Source organism: Meles meles, chromosome 9 (genome assembly GCF_922984935.1).
Source record: "Meles meles chromosome 9, mMelMel3.1 paternal haplotype, whole genome shotgun sequence".
Lineage (NCBI taxonomy): Eukaryota > Metazoa > Chordata > Mammalia > Carnivora > Mustelidae > Meles > Meles meles.
In genome coordinates this window covers 13598998-13614899 of record NC_060074.1, presented here as the reverse complement: position 1 = coordinate 13614899, position 15902 = coordinate 13598998, and the positions used below count along the sequence as shown (strand labels likewise).

General features: G+C 38.9%; 1 protein-coding gene across 1 annotated transcript in view; it reads left to right on the top strand.

Annotated features, from left to right (window-relative positions):
• Positions 1-3680: 3680 nt before the first annotated feature.
• Positions 3681-15902, top strand: part of C2CD6 (C2 calcium dependent domain containing 6) — a 136946-nt gene continuing 124724 nt past the window's right edge. The window contains exon 1 of the mRNA XM_046018194.1: positions 3681-3929. Coding sequence (XP_045874150.1) covers positions 3681-3929 — 249 coding nt within the window. The remainder of the gene's footprint in view (positions 3930-15902) is intronic.

Sequence of the window (15902 nt, the reverse complement as noted above, 5' to 3'; positions counted from 1 at the left end):
CAGGTGCCCCGTTCTTGGTAAATCTTCTGAAAGTAAGTTGGTACCATCATGTCACTGCAGTGGAATATGTAAGCATGCATTCTCCAAAAATAAGAACATTTGTTTACATAGCACAGTATCATTAAAAGTCTATCCTCAAATTTCCCCAGTTGTCTCTCAAGTTGTGGTCAAGGTTTGTGCATTTCATTTGGTTGTTTTATCTCTTAATTTTAAATGGAATTCTCACCTTTTTTTCTCCTCCCTATGACATTTTTAACTAAAAATTTTCCTGAGATAAATGTAGATTCATGCATACTTGAGAAATAATACAGAGAAATCCTTTGTACACCTTGCCAGTGTCTCTGAATAACATTTTACAAAGCTGTCGTATAATATTATATCTGGAATATTGACATTGATAAAACACACTGATATTATTCAAATTTCCCTAGTATTACTTCAACTGGTATGTGTGTGTGTGTGTTAATTTCGCTACAGTTTACCAGTTAGGTATGTGGAGGCCAAGAAAAACAAGGCTGTCCTCACTTCGAGTCTAGCCCTGACATAAGTACAGTCATCTTGACAAAGCAAAAGCTGGCACCTTGCACCCCTCTCCACCCACTCCCCTCCCCTCGGTAGTATGTGCGAACAAATAGTTAACTTGCAGAAATCACAATCCTGCAGGACAGGAGTCTCACTCGGTTTACAAATGTCCTAGAGATTTACAACAAAGTTAGTTAAATTTCTTCTAAATCTATATCTCACTAACAAGGATGCTTGATAGGAGGAATGTGACATTCCACCAGGAAACTCCCAACTGTCTTCATGTTAGTGCCTCATTGGAGGGAAAAACAGCCTTGGTTTGATAATAACCAGGCCTCCAATATCCTGACAGTCTTCTTTACCCTGATAGCCCTCCTGAATATCTCCTTTGTCCTCACCCACCACCGAGTCCACCCCCACTCTGCCTTTAAAAACTCTGACTGTAGTCCGGTTCGGGGTCCAAGTCCCTACTCTGCTGTCGGGTATGCTTGGGCCCAAGCTTAAGCTTGTCAAATAAACCCTCGTGTGATTGCCTCGGTGTTGGCTCCTTGGTGGTCTCTCAGATGTGAAAACTCGGGCATAACAGGTAGATTTGTGTATCTATACAAATTTCCAAAATTTAGTCATTTCAAGAATGTAATCTTTTGGGATTAGCTTTTTTCTGCCCAGGAGAGTCACCCAAGATGAGTGACCATCTCGTTTCATTGCTCAGTTGTACTCCAAGGTAGGTACACACTGCGGTTTGTTGAAACATTTCCCTGTTGGAGAACATCTGAGTAGATTCCATTTTTTGGCTGTTAATGAATAAAACTGCTATAAACATTTGTGTGCAGGTTTTTGTGTGAATGTATGTTCTTATTTCTCTGGGATACTGCCCAAGAGTGCAACTGCTAGATTGTATGGGAGTTACATGTTTAGTTTTCAAGAAATTGCCAAACTGTTTTCCAAGTGGCTATGACTGTCTATAATTCCTCTTAACGTTTTTTTTTTTTTTTAAAGAATCCAAACCATTTTGTTTTCAAATGTCCCATCTACATTTTGAATTTGGTTGATTTTTTTCCCTAATAACATCACTCAATTTGTTCTCTATCTCCTGAATTTCCTGTAGACTGGAGGTTAAGTCTAGGAGTTTGACTAGATTCAGGTTAGATATTTTTTATGTTGTGCCACATGAACCCTTAGGAAGTCATCGTGAGCTGGTGGGCAGCAAGTCTCATTGGCACAGTAGTTAAACTCCACACAGCACAGACTCTGGTAACAGCAAACAGGTACTGGGGGCCTTGGGCTCTAGTGCCGCGATCCCTGAGGGGTACAAGGTGAGGATCAAGGTCTACCCCTATAAGGGCCTACCTAGCCAGAGGGAGCCATTTTGTTGTTTATGCAGTAAACCTCGACTGACCCTGTCCCTCCCAGAGGAACTTACTTAAAAGCAAGTCCGGGAAACCAGTCCCAGGTAGCAAAGCCCAGATACAAGGGCGGGCCAGACCAGGTGGAGACATCCAATCAGTGGGGCAGGCATACTGTCTCCCTAGCTACCAAGGAGAGTGGGCCCCGCCTTTTGGGTGCCAATTCTGACCAAGGTGATAGGCTAACTCAAATATCTACTAAGGTAAATTGAAATTTAATTGGCCACCTGTGTGTGACCTAGCATGACTATGCAGTTTTCTCTGTGTGTTGCAATCTCACTGGCCACCTCTGTGTGGCCAGGCTCAACCACATGGCCTTTGCTCTATAAAAGTTAGTCTGTTTGGCTGGGAGGGGTTGCCTCTTTGTAAGAGATGGCCCCGACCGGTCGGTTTGATTCTTTTTTTTTTTTTTTAAAGATTTATTTATTTGATAGATAGAGACCACAAGTAGGCAGAGAGGCAGACAGAAAGAGAGAGAGGAGGAAGCAGGCTCCCCGCTAAGCAGAGAGCCCAAGGCGGGGCTCGATCCCAGGACCCTGAGAACATGACCTGAGCTGAAGGCAGAGGCTTTAACCCGCTGAGCCACCCAGGCGCCCCGGTCGGTTTGATTCTTGATGCTTGGCACGAAATAAAGCTTTGCTTGACCTTCGCTTTGTATCAGCCTCGCTCCTTTGATCATGGACCCATTATTGGGGGACCTATCACCCCCAAAGAACTATCTTTTAAAATTAACTAATTCTGATAGCATGAGCCTACTAATAGTGATATGCCAAGTTGTAGCTTAGAGACAACAGTCAATTCTTTGAGGGTATGTATATGGGGTTAGAGGATTTAACTGAAAGCTGAAGTTTGAGCTGGCTCTTGAATAAAAGAAAACAGATCCCAAGTAGAAGAGTAAAAGTATGCTGAGATAGAGTGCATTTTTGGATGTCCTTGGTTTCCAAATTAGGGAATTCAAATTTGTGGCTAATGAAGAAGCTCTAAAAGTTTCTGGGTTTGATCTTTTTTTATTCTTTCTTTTGTTTGTTTTTAAAGGTAAACTGCATTAATATTGGGGCAGTGGAAAGGGTGGATGGCAGCAGGCTGGGAGATCCAGGAGTAAATCACTGCAGTTGTGTCTGTGAAGTGCCCAAAACTAGGTGCCATAAAAAGAAAGAGTAGGGTTCAAATATTTAAGGTTAGAATTAAAAAGCATGTCTGAAATTTTAAGCCTTAGAGGCTATGATATTGCCTTATTAAATGAGCTTGCAACATACTAGAGGTCTGGGAGCGAAGATGAATATTAATGTGTTTTATGCGTGTACGGGACGGTAAAGATGTCCATCCAAGGAGACTGTTGCAAACATAACACCTGGAGCTCAGGGGACAGCGTAAGGAGGTGATTATTGATATTGTAACTCTCCCAGAAGGAACCGGTTTAGGGAAAAGAGAGGCTTATGATGGTGTAAAGGGCAGACAAGAAAATGAACTAAGGTGTTCAACCACAGTGGTGAAGAAGCTTGCTGTTCACCAGCGTGCTAGGACTCCCCTCTAAGGGAGACTGAAATGGCTTAGTTAGGCAAGTGCTTGCAGCTGACCCTCCAGGTTCATTAAGTTCACGCTCCTAAAATCAGCTCGGGCAGGGGAAGGTGTGGGGCGCACGTTGCGTGCACGCATGCGCCGGAAAAGTCCCGGCTAGGCGGCGGGAGGACTGCGCCTGCGCAGTAGCAGGCCGGCAGTTAAGCTCAGACCTGACCGGCAGAGGATGGAGGAATGGAGCCGCCCCAGGAGTTGCATAGAGTTTCCAACACAGCTGATATCCGTGGCGGGCGGGTCCATTCCCTGTACACAGCCCCTATACTTCAGGGGAGTCCTCCTGCCAACCTGGAAAATATGCACAGCAAAACGTCGGCATATTCTTCGATTCGTTACACCCAGGACCAAAGCAAGACCATGAATGGTCTTGACCAAAACATGCCCAAGGACCAGAACAAGGAGGGCGCTGGGTACCGGCTGCTCAATGTGAGTGGGGCGAGGCCGGCGCGTCTGTCCCCTCCCTGACCACCTAGAGGGCTGGGCATGGATCCAGGGGTCAGTGCGGTGGGAGAAGGAGACCTGCCCTAGTTTGGAAGGTGTTCCTAACTGAGCAAGCCCTTAGTGGTGGGACCTTGAAGATTATTTAACTTGTCAGAGCCTTGTTTTATTAACTTAAAATAAGGCAGTAATTTAGATAATTATGACAATCTGCCGTACTTATAGGGTCGTCTGAGGATCCGAGGGAGATAATGATGTAAAGTGCTTAACGATGCAAAGCACAAAGTAGAGAATTGTCAGCTGTTGTCATCCCCATCATTAGGAATTCATTTCTATGGTTAAAGGGCTAAACTCCAGAAACTTCAGTTACCTTGTCTTCAGTTCCCGAGGTTCTGACAGATGAACTTATAGGAGCAAATCTGTGTCATGTCTGCAAGTGAATTATTGGTCTCCTGTTAATAATTAGGAAGATTAATTTATATTTGAAATGTGTGAGACGCTTGAGTTTACCATATAGTGGTACAGGCAGAGGATGGAGGAAATGGAAAAGGAGAATCACAATGAAACTCACTTTTTCAAAGCGTTAGAAGATGATTAGGACATTTTACAGTCTCTCTTGGTCTTAAGTTTTTAAAAGAATAGTACAGTTAAAAGTATCAGGAACAGGGGTGCCTGGGTGGCTCGGTGGATTAAGCCGCTGCCTTTGGCTCAGGTCATGATCCCAGGGTCCTGGGATCGAGCCCCGCATTGGGCTCTCTGCTCCGCAGGGAGCCTGCTTCCTCCTCTCTCTCTGTCTGCCTCTCTGCCTACTTGTAATCTCTCTCTCTGTCAAATAAATAAATAAAATCTTTAAAAAAAAAAAAAAAAAAAAAAAAAGTATCAGGAACAAATGGTACACAAAAAGATGATGTCTTCTGTAAAATCAAGGAGTTGAAAACTTGATCTCTAGAGTACCCTCCTAATCCCAGAAACTTAGAATACTCTTGGTTCGTTGTTCAGATAAATTGAGAGCATATGAGGATTTAGCTATAATAGTAGGAAAAATTTGTAAAGGTTGTGTAAGGGGGTGTGCTTGGAAGTTTAGGTCATAGAAGGTCTTTGTTGTACATCCTTTTAAGGAATATGTACTTTATTTTGTAGAATGGTGATTTCTACTGCTTTTTTGAGTAATAGGATTTCTTTTTATTGAAAAAAAAAAAAAAAAAAGGAAAGTTCCTCACAGAAGAGTAACTGGCTCTTTACTGCCTACTGACTGGGAAAATCTGTAATGACGAAAAGCTACCATGCAGCAATGTTCTTAATTTGCTGATAGGTACAACACCAGCTACAGACAGTCAAAACAGAGTAATGCACCTATATGCAGGGTACCATGTTTACCCAAGTTTGGTTTCCCAAATATTTGACCATAGAATATTTTAATATTTTGACAGAACAACAAAAAGAGTTTAGGAAATGAAATGTGCACTTGAATTTAGTTATAATGATCTTATAGATGAATTCCTTTCACACCCAGATGCAGAGGAATGAGTTCATGTGCTGTAGATGTGCATTATACAACAGATTTAGAGTAATATGATAATATGTTATTAAAATTATTATAATAGCTATAAGATACACAGTGTAGACCATTGAGCACAGAATGGATGGCCCTCTTTAATAAATCTGCCTATGCATCGGTACACAGATGGAACATTGTATATTTAGGTAACATGTAGTCTTTCTCTGATTTCTTGGCATTTTATGGCACATGATTTCTTGAAAGCAGATTATCATAGAGTAATAACACCTATATAAATGGGTTAGCATTTTCTGTTCAAAATAGAGTTTTTTAAAACTTGGAAGCAAATCCATCGCTGAGGTATATTTCACATGGTATTAGAATACATTTTGGAAAACAGTAGTTTGCAGATAATGCTTAGAACACATTTGACTTCACGGATGTCCAGAGTTGAGAACCATGGCTACAGGAGGTAGGAAAAGCTGGTGGATTTTAAGCAGGGGGGAGGCATGAATCAGATGGGCTGTGTTGAAAAAAATGTTTGACTATGAGGGTTTAAGGAGAGATGAAAAAAACAGTAGGCAGTGAGAACAGCAAAATCTCTGAGCGATGGGAAAGCATGGGCTTGAAAGCACAAGAAGCAGTATCCTTCTTGGATAGGAAGAAGGGCATCTCTTCCTCCAGACCAGTGTTTATTTTATCCTTGGATCCCCAGTAACCAGACCTTCAGGGGTGCTTGTTAAAATCAAGATTCTTGGGCTTCCACTTTAGACCTACTGAATCAAGAGGGCTGGAGCCCCAGAAATGTGCTCAAGTCTTAAACTACCCCAACGGTTCTTAGGTTCATGTTTGAAGATTACCACAGGTAGTGGGAAAAGATAGGCATGGATGTGAGGGATGTGGATTGAGGGTGTAGGTGGGAGAAAGAAGCCAATGGAGTCAGAAGAGTTTCATGAACCGGGTGAAAGAAAAAGGAGGGATAAGTGACTGGAGGCTCGGGGAGATTTAAAGAAGGTTTATTGAATGTGTTTCACTGGTATTGTGTGTTTCACTGGGTATTTCCACCTTGTTATATCTTGTGTGAGGTGGGTTTTTTTTTTTTTTGAGTTCAATTATGATTCTGTTAAAGACGGTTTTAAGTATAGCTGACACACAGTGTTGTGTTAATTTCAGTTGTACAACTTAGTGATGTGGCAAGTTTATACATTGTGCTATGTTAACCACAAGTGTGTTGCCATCTATCCTGGTACATTGTTACTACAGTATCGTCGATTATGTATTCCTTAGATTGTGACTTCTATTCCCATGATTTATTCATTCCATAACTGGAAGCCTGTATCTCCCTCTCTGTCGACCCATTTTCTCCAATTTTACCCTCCTCCTCTCTGGCAACCATCAGTTTGTTCTCCATATTTATAGGTCTTATTCTGCTTTTTGTTTGTGTATTCGTTTTATTTATTAGATTTCACTTATGAGTGTAATCACATGGTATTTGTCTTTCTCTGAGTTATTTCGCTTAGCATTATACCATCTAGGTCCATCCGTGTTGTCTCAAATGACACAATTTCATCTTTTTTATAGTAGTGTAATATTCCATTGTATATATTCCACATCTTCTTTATCCATTCATCTGTGGATGGATACTTGGGTTGTTTTGATATCTTGACTATTGTAAATAATGCAGAAATAAACAGGGGTGTGTATATCTTTTCAGTTAGTGTCTATTTTTTCCTTTGGGTAGATACCCAGTAATGTGATTGCTGTGATCATAAGGTCATTCTATTTTTAATTTTTGAGAAGCCTCCATACTCTTTTCCCCATTGGCTGTGCTGGTTTTCATTCCCACCAATAGTACATGAGGGCTCCTTTTTCTCCACATCTTCACCAACACTTGTTTCTTATGTTTTTTATTTTAGCCCTTCTTACAGATGTAAGGTGATACCCCATTGTGGTTTTGTTTTTGCATTTCCCTGGTGATGATGATGTTGAGCATCTTTTCATGTGTTTCTTGCCCATCTGTATGTATTCTTTGGAGAAATGCCTAATCAGGTCCTCTGTCCATTTTTTTAATTGGATTGCTTGTTTTCCTTGTTTCCTTATTGAGTTGTATGAGTTCTTTATTTTGGATACTTTATCAGGTATGTTATTTGCAAATATCTTCTCCCATTTCATAGATTGTCTTTTAGTTTTGTTGATGGTTTCCTTTGTTGTGCAGAAGCTTTTTATTTTTTATTTTTATTTTTTTTAAAGATTTTATTTACTTATTTGACAGAGATCACAAATAGGTGGAGAGGCAGGCAGAGAGAGAGAGAGAGAGAGAGGAGGATGTAGGCTCCCTGCTGAGCAGAGAGCCCAATGTGGGGCTCGATCCCAGAACCCTGGGATCATGACCTGAGCCAAAGGCAGAGGCTTTAACCCACTGAGCCACCCAGGTGCCCGAGAATCTTTTTATTTTGATGTAGTCTCAATAGTTTGTTTTGGTTTTGTTTCCTTTGTCTTAGGAGACACATCTAGAAACATATTGCTACAGCTGATGTCACAGAAATCACTGCCTATGCTCTCTTCTAGAATTTTTATGGTTTCAAGTCTCACATTTAGTCCTTAACCCATTTTGAGTTTACTTTTATGTATGGTATAAGAAAGTGGTCCAGTTTCATTCTTTTGCATGCAGCCGTCCAGTTTCTCAACCATTTGTCGTAGCGACTGTCATTTTCTCATTGCATATTCTTGCCTCCTTTGCCAAAGATTAATTGACCATATAATCATGAGTTTATTTCTGGACTTTCAGTTATGTTCTCTTGATCTATGTGTGTGTTTTTCTTTTTATTTTTTACTTAAATTCAATTTAATATAGAAGGTATTATTAGTTTCAAGAGTAGAATTTAGTGATTCATCAGTTGCACGTAACACCCAGTGCTCATTATACCAAGTGCCTTTCTTAATGCCTGTCACCCAACTACCCCCTTCCCCACCCACCTCTCCTCCAGCAACCCTCCGTTAGTTTCTTATAGTCAAGAATCTCTTATGGTTTGCCTTCCTCTCTGCTTTTATCTTACTTTATTTTTCCTTCCCTTTCCCTATGTTCCTCTGTTTGGTTTCTTAAATTCCACATATGAGTGAAATCATATGGTATTTGTCTTTCTCTGACTGACTTATTTCACTTAGCAGAATACCCTGTAGTTCCATCCATGTCATCGAGATTGACACGATTTCATTCTTTTTGATGGCTGAGTAATATTCCATTGAATGTTGTCGGTGGGAGTGCCAATGCTCATATTGGAAAAGCTTGGCAGTTTCCAAATAGCAACTTTGGAAAAGTTTGATAATTTCTTATAAAAGTAAACATATGTTTAACATATAAGCCAGGAATCCTACTTCTATGTGTTTATGTAAGACAAGTGACAACACAAGTCTATACAAATATGTCTTGTTTATCCATTCATCTGTTGGTGGACATCTGGGCTCTCCATAGGTCAGCTATTGTAGACATTGATGCTATAAACATCAGAGTGCATATGCCTCTTCAATAACTATTTTTGTATTCTTTGGATAAATACCTAGAAGTGCAATTTCTGGGTTGTAGGGTAGTTCTATTTTTAACTTTTTGAGGGACCTCCATACTGTTTTCCAGAGTGGCTGCATCAGTTTGCATTTCCACCAACAGTATAAGAGGGTTCCCCATCCCATCATCATTATCTGTTATTTCCTGAGTTGTTTATTTTGGCCATTCTGACCAGTATAAGGTGATATCTCATTGTGGTTTTGATTTGTATTTTCCTGATGCCGAGTGATATTGATCAATTTTTCATGTGTCTGTTGGCCATTTTTATGTCTTCTTTGGAGAAATGTCTGTTCATGTCTTTTGCCCATTTCTTGATTGGATTATTTGTCTTTGATTGTTGAGTTTGACAAGTTCTTTATAGATCTTGGATACTAGCACTTTATCCATAACATCATTTGCAAATATCTTCTCTCATTCTGTAGGTTGTCTTTTAGTTTTGTTGACTATTTCTTTTGCTGTGTAAAAGCTTTTTATCTTGATGAAGTCCTAGTTCATTTTGACTTTTGTTTCCCTTGACTCTGGAGACTTATCTAGCAAGAAGTGCCCCAGCCTATGTCAAGGGGTTTGCTTCCTGTGTTCTCCTCTAGGGTTTTGATGGATTCCTGTTTCACATTTAGGTCTTTCATCTATTTTGAGTGTATTTTTGTGTATGGTGTAAGAAAATGGTCCAGTTTCATTTTTTTACATGTGGCTGTCCTATTTTCTTACACTATTTTTTTGAAGAGACAACCTTTTTACTATCAGATATTCTTTCCTGCTTTGTTAAAGATTAGCTGACCATAGAGTTGAGGGTCCATTTCTGGGATTTCTATTCTGTTCTACTGATCTGTGTGTCTGTTTTGGTGCCAGTACCATAAGGTTTTGATTACAGCTTCGAAGTCTGGAATTGTGATGCTTCCAGCTTTGGTTTTCTTTATCAACATTATTTGTGATCTACATTATTTTATTATTTATATTTGATATATTTGTGGTCAACATTATTCATTTGGTTTTCTTTATCAACATTATTTGTGGTCTTTTCTGGTTACCAATTTTAGAATTGTTCCAGCTCTGTGAAAAATGTGGCAGTATTTTTATAGGGATTGCATTGAATGTGTAGATTGCTTTGGGTAGCACCGACATTTTAACAATATTTTTTCTTCCAATATTTTTCCATTTTTTGTGTCTTCCTCAATTTCTTTCGTAAATGTTTTATAGTTTTCAGAGTACAGATCTTTTACATGTTGGGTTAGGTTTATTCTTAGGTATCTTATGGTTTTTGGTGCAATTGTAAACAAGATTGATTCCTTGATTTCTCTTTTTGCTGTTTCATTTTTAATATATAGAACTGCAACAGACTTCTGAGCATTGATTTTATGTCATGCTGACATAATTACAATAGGAATTCTTGAATTCCTATATAAATTCTATCAATTTTCTGCTGGAATCTTTTGGGTTTTCTACATAGAGTATCATGTCATTTGTGAAGAGTGAAAGTTTGACTACTTTTTTGCTGATTTGGATGTCTTTTATTTCTTTTTGTTGTCTGATTACTGAGGCTAGATCTTCTAGTACTATGTTGAATAGCAGTGGTGGGAGTGGACATCCCTGCCATGTTCCTGATCTTAGGGGGAAAGCTCTCTGTTTTTCCTTGTTGAGGGTGATATTCACTGTGGGTCTTTCATATATAGCTTTTCTGATGTTGAGATACATTCCCTCTATTCCTACATTGTGGAGGGTTTTTAATCAAGAAAGGATACTGTATTTTGTCAAATTCCTTTTCTGCATCAGTTGAGAGGATCATATATTTCTTTTTTTTTTTTTAAAGATTTTATTTATTTATTTGACAGAGAGAGATCACAAGTAGATAGAGAGGCAGGCAGAGAGAGAGAGAGGGAAGCAGGCTCCCTGCTGAGCAGAGAGCCCGATGCGGGACTCGATCCCAGGACCCTGAGATCATGACCTGAGCTGAAGGCAGCGGCTTAACCCACTGAGCCACCCAGGCGCTCCGGATCATATATTTCTTATCCTTTCTTTTTATTAATGTGGTGTATCATGTTGATTGATTTGCAAATCTTGAACCACCTTGCAGCCCAGGCATAAATCCCACTTGGTAATGGTGAATAATCCTTTTAATATACTGTTGGATCCTATTAGCTAGTCTCTTGGTGAGAATTTTTGCATCCATGTTCATCAGGGATATTAGCCGTAGTTCTCTTTTTTAGTGGAGTCTTTTTCTAGTTTTGGGATCAGGGTGATGCTGGCCTCATAGAACAAGTTTAGAAGTTTTCCCTCCATTTCTGTTTTTTTGGAATAGTTTCAGAAGTATAAATATTCTTAAAATATTTGGTAGAATTCCCCTGGGAAGCCATCTGGCCTTGGACTCTTGTTTGTTGGGAGATTTTTGATTACTCCTTCAGTATCCTTGCTGGTTATGTGTCTGTTCGGGTTTTCCATTTCTTCCTGTTTCTGTTTTGGTAGTTTGTATGATTCTAGGAATTTAGCTGTTTCTTCCAGATTGCCCTCTTTTTGATATATAATTGCTCCTAGTATGTTCTTATAATTGTATTTCCGTGATGTTGGTTGTGATCTCTCCTCTTTCATTCATGATCTTATTAATTTGGGTCTTTTCTCCTTTCTTTTTGAGAAATCTGGCTGGGGGTTTATCAATCTTGTGAATTCTTCAAAAGAACCAACTCCTAGTTTCATTGAGCTGCTCTAGTTTCTTTTATATCTATGTCATTGATTTCTGCAATGATCTTTATTAGTTCCCTTCTCCTGCTGGATTTAGACTTTATTTGCTACTCTTTTTTTTTTTTTTTAAATTCCTTTAGGTATAAGGTTATGTTGTGTATTTGAGACTTTTCTTTCTTCTTGAGGAAGGTCTGTATTGCTAGTATACTTCACTCTGGACCACCTTTGCTGCATTTCAAAAGTTTTTAAGTGTAATGTTTTCATTTTCATTTGTATTTTTTTAAGTGGATGTTCTTTAACCTCCATGTATTTTTGGTCCTTTCAATTTTTTTCTTGCGGTTGACTTCAAGTTTCATAGCACTGTGGTCTGAAAATATACATGGTATGATTTCAGTCTTTTTGTACCCATTGAGTCCTGTTTTTCACCCAATATGTGATCGGTTCTGGAGAATGTTCCATGTGCACCTGGAAAGAATGTGTATTCTGCTGCTTTAGAATGAAATGTTCTGAAAGTATCATTTAAGTCCATCTGGTGCAATGTGTCATTCAAACCCCTTGTTTCCTTGTTGATCTGCTCAGATATCTGTCCATTGTTGTGATTGGGGTGTTAAAATCCCCTACTATTATTGTATTATTATCAATGAGTTTCTATAAGTTTGTTATCGATTTATATATTTGACTGATCCCAAGTTAGGGGTATAAATGTTTATAATTATTAGATCTTCTTATTGGATAGACTCCTTTATTATGATATAGTGTCTTTCTTCATCTCTTATTATAATCTTTGGTAAGATGTAGTTTGTCTGATATAAGGATGACTACTCCAGGTTTCTTTTGATATCCATTACCTTGGTAAATGATTCTCCACCCCATCACTTTCAAATTGAAGGAGTGTTTGAATCTAAAGCGAATCTCTCTTTCTTGGAACAAATGGCTAAAACCATAGACTTCACATTTTATTTATTTTTTATAAACATATAATGTATTATTTGTTTCATGGGTACAGGTCTGTGATTCATCAGTCTTACACAATTCACTCACCATAGCATATAGCATATACCCTCCCCAATGTCCATCACCCATCCCTCCCACCCCGCTCCACTCCAGCAACCCTCAGTTTGTTTTGTGAGACTTAGAGTCTCTTATGGTTTGTCTCCCTCTCTGGTTTTGTCTTGTTTCATTTTTCTCTCCCTTCCCCTATGATTTTCTGTCTTCTTCCTCAAATTCCTCAAATCAGTGAGATCATATGATAATTTTCTTTCTCTGATAGACTTATTTTGTTTAGCATAATACCCTCTACTTCCATTCACATCATAGCAAATGGCAAGATTTGGGGGTTTTGATGGCTGCCTAATATTCCATTTTATAATATCACATCTTCTTTATCCATTGATCTGTTGGTGGACATCTAGGCTCTTTCCATAGTTTGACTATTGTGGATATTGCTGCTATAAACATTGGGGTACATGTGCCCCTTCAGATCACTACATTTGTATCTTTAGGGTAAATATCCATTAGTGCAATTGCTGGGTCATAGGGTAGCTCTATTTTCAACTTTTTGAGGAAACTTCATCCTGTTTTCCAGAGGGGCTGCACCAGCTTGCATCCCACCAACAGTGTAGGAGGGTTCCCCTTTCTCAGCATCCTCGCCAACACCTGTTGTTTCCTGACTTATTAATGTTAACCATTCTGACTCGTGTGAGGTGGAATCTCATTGTGGTTTTGATTTGTATTTCCCTGATGCCAAGTGATGTGGAACACTTTTTCATGTGTCTCTTGGCCATTTGGATATCTTTGCAGAAGTGTCTGTTCATGTCTTCTGCCCATTTCTTGATTGGATTATTTGTTCTTTGAGTGTTGAGTTTGATAAGTTCTTAATAGATTTTGGATAGCCCTTTACCTGATATGTCATTTGCAAATATCATTTTTTGTCTGTTTCCATTGGTTTTGGTGACCGTTTCCCTTGCTGTGCAAAAGCTTTTGATCTCGATAAAATCTCAAGAGTTCATTTTTGCCCTTGCTTCCCTTGCTTTTGGTGATGTTTCTAGGAAGAAGTTGCTGCAGCCAAGGTCATGAAGGTTGCTGCCTGTGTTCTCTTCTAGGGTTTTGATGGATTCCTCTGTCATATTGAGGTCTTTCATCCATTTTGAGTATTTTTGTGTGCGGTGTAAGGAAATGTTCCAGTTTCATTCTTCTACTTGTGGCTGTCCAATTTTCCCAACACCATTTGTTGAAGAGACTGCCTTTTTTTCCATTGGGCATTCTTATCGGCTTTGTTGAAGATAAGTTGACCATAGAGTTGAGAGTCCATGTGTGGGTTCTCTGTTCTGTTCCATTGATCTATGTCTGTTTTTGTGCCAGTACCAGACTGTCTTGATGATTATAGCTTTGGAATAGAGCTTGAAGTCTGGAATTATGATGCCACCAGCTTTGGTTTTCTTTTTCAACGTTGTTATGGCTATTTGGGGTCTTTTCTGGTTCCATACAAATTTTAGGATTATTTGTTCCTTTTCTTTGAAGAAAGTTCCTGGCATTTTGATAGAGATTGCATTAAATGTGTAGAATGCTCTAGGCAGCATAGACATTTTCACAATATTTGTTCTTCCAATCCATAAGCATGGAACATTTTTCCATTTCTTTGTGTCTTCATCAATTTCTTTCATGAGTATTCTATAGTTTTCTGAGTACAGATTCTTTACCTCTTTGTTTAGATATATTCCTAGATATCTTATGGTTTTGGGTGTCATCGTAAATGGGGTTGACTCCTTAATTTCTCTTTCTTCTGTCTTGTTGTTGATGTATAGAAATGCAACTGATTTCTGTGTATTGATTTTATATCCTGACACTTTATTGAATTCCTTTATGAGTTCTAGCAGTTTTGGGGTGGAGTCTTTTGGGGTTTTCTACATAAAGTATAATATCATTTGCAAAGAGTGAGAATTTGACTTCTTCTTTGCCAGTTCGTATGACTTTTATTCTTTTTGTTGTCTAATTGCTGAGGCTAGGACTTCTAGTACTGTGTTGACTAGCAGTGGTGGTAGTGAACATCCCTGGTGTGTTTCTGACCTTAGGGGAAATTTTCTCAGTTTTTCCCCATTTAGAATGATATTCGCTGTGGGTTTTTCATAGATGGCTTTGATGATATTGAGGTAGGTATCCTCTATCCCTACACTATGAAGAGTTTTGATCAAGAAAGGATGCTGTACTTTGTCAAAGGCTTTTTCAGCATCCATCAAGAGTATCATAAGGTTCTTGTTCTTTCTTTTACTAATATATTTATCACATTGATCAATTTGTGGATGTTGAACCCACCTTGCAGCCTAGGAATAAATCCCATTTGGTAGTGATGAATAAGCCTTTTAATGTACTGTTGGATCCTGATGGCTAATGTTTTGGTGAGAATATTTGCATCCGTGTTCATTAGGGATATTGGTCTGTAATTCTCCTTTTTGACAGGGTCTTTGTCTGGTTTTGGGATCAAGATAATGCTGCCCTCATAAAATGAGCTTAGATGTTTTCCTTCCATTTCTATTTTTTGGAATAGTGTCAGGAGAATAGGTATTAGTAATTCATTAAATGTTTGGTAAAATTCCCCTGGGAAGCCGTCTGACCCTGGGCTCTTGTTTGTTGGGAGATTTTTGATGACTGCTTCAATCTCCTTGCCCAATCCCACCTCCCCCCAGCAACCCCCAGTTTGTTTTGTGAGATTAAGAGTCATTTATGGTTTGTCTCCCTCCCAATCCCATCTTGTTTCATTTATTCTTGCTAGTTATGGGTCTGTTCAGGTTTTGTTTTCCTCCCTGGTTCAGTTTTGGTTGTTTATATGTCTCTAGGAATGCATCCATTTCTTCCAGATCTAATTTGCTGGCATATAGTTGCTCATAATATGTTCTTATAATTGTTTGTATTTCTTTGGTGTTGGTTGTGATCTCTCCTCTTTCATTCATGATTTTATTTATTTGGGTCCTTTCTCTTTTCTTTTGGATAAGCCTGGCTGGGGTTTATCAATCTTATTAATTCTTTCAGAGAACCAGCTCCTAGTTTTGTTGATCTGTTCTACTGTTCTTTTCTTTTCTATTTCACTGATTTCTGCTCTGAACTTTATTATTTCTCTTCTCCTGCTGGGTTTAGGCTTTATTTGCTGTCCCTTCTCCAGCTCCTTTAGGTGTAGAGTTAGGTTGTGTGTTTGAGACTTTTCTTGTTTCTTGAGAAGGCTTCTATTGCTATA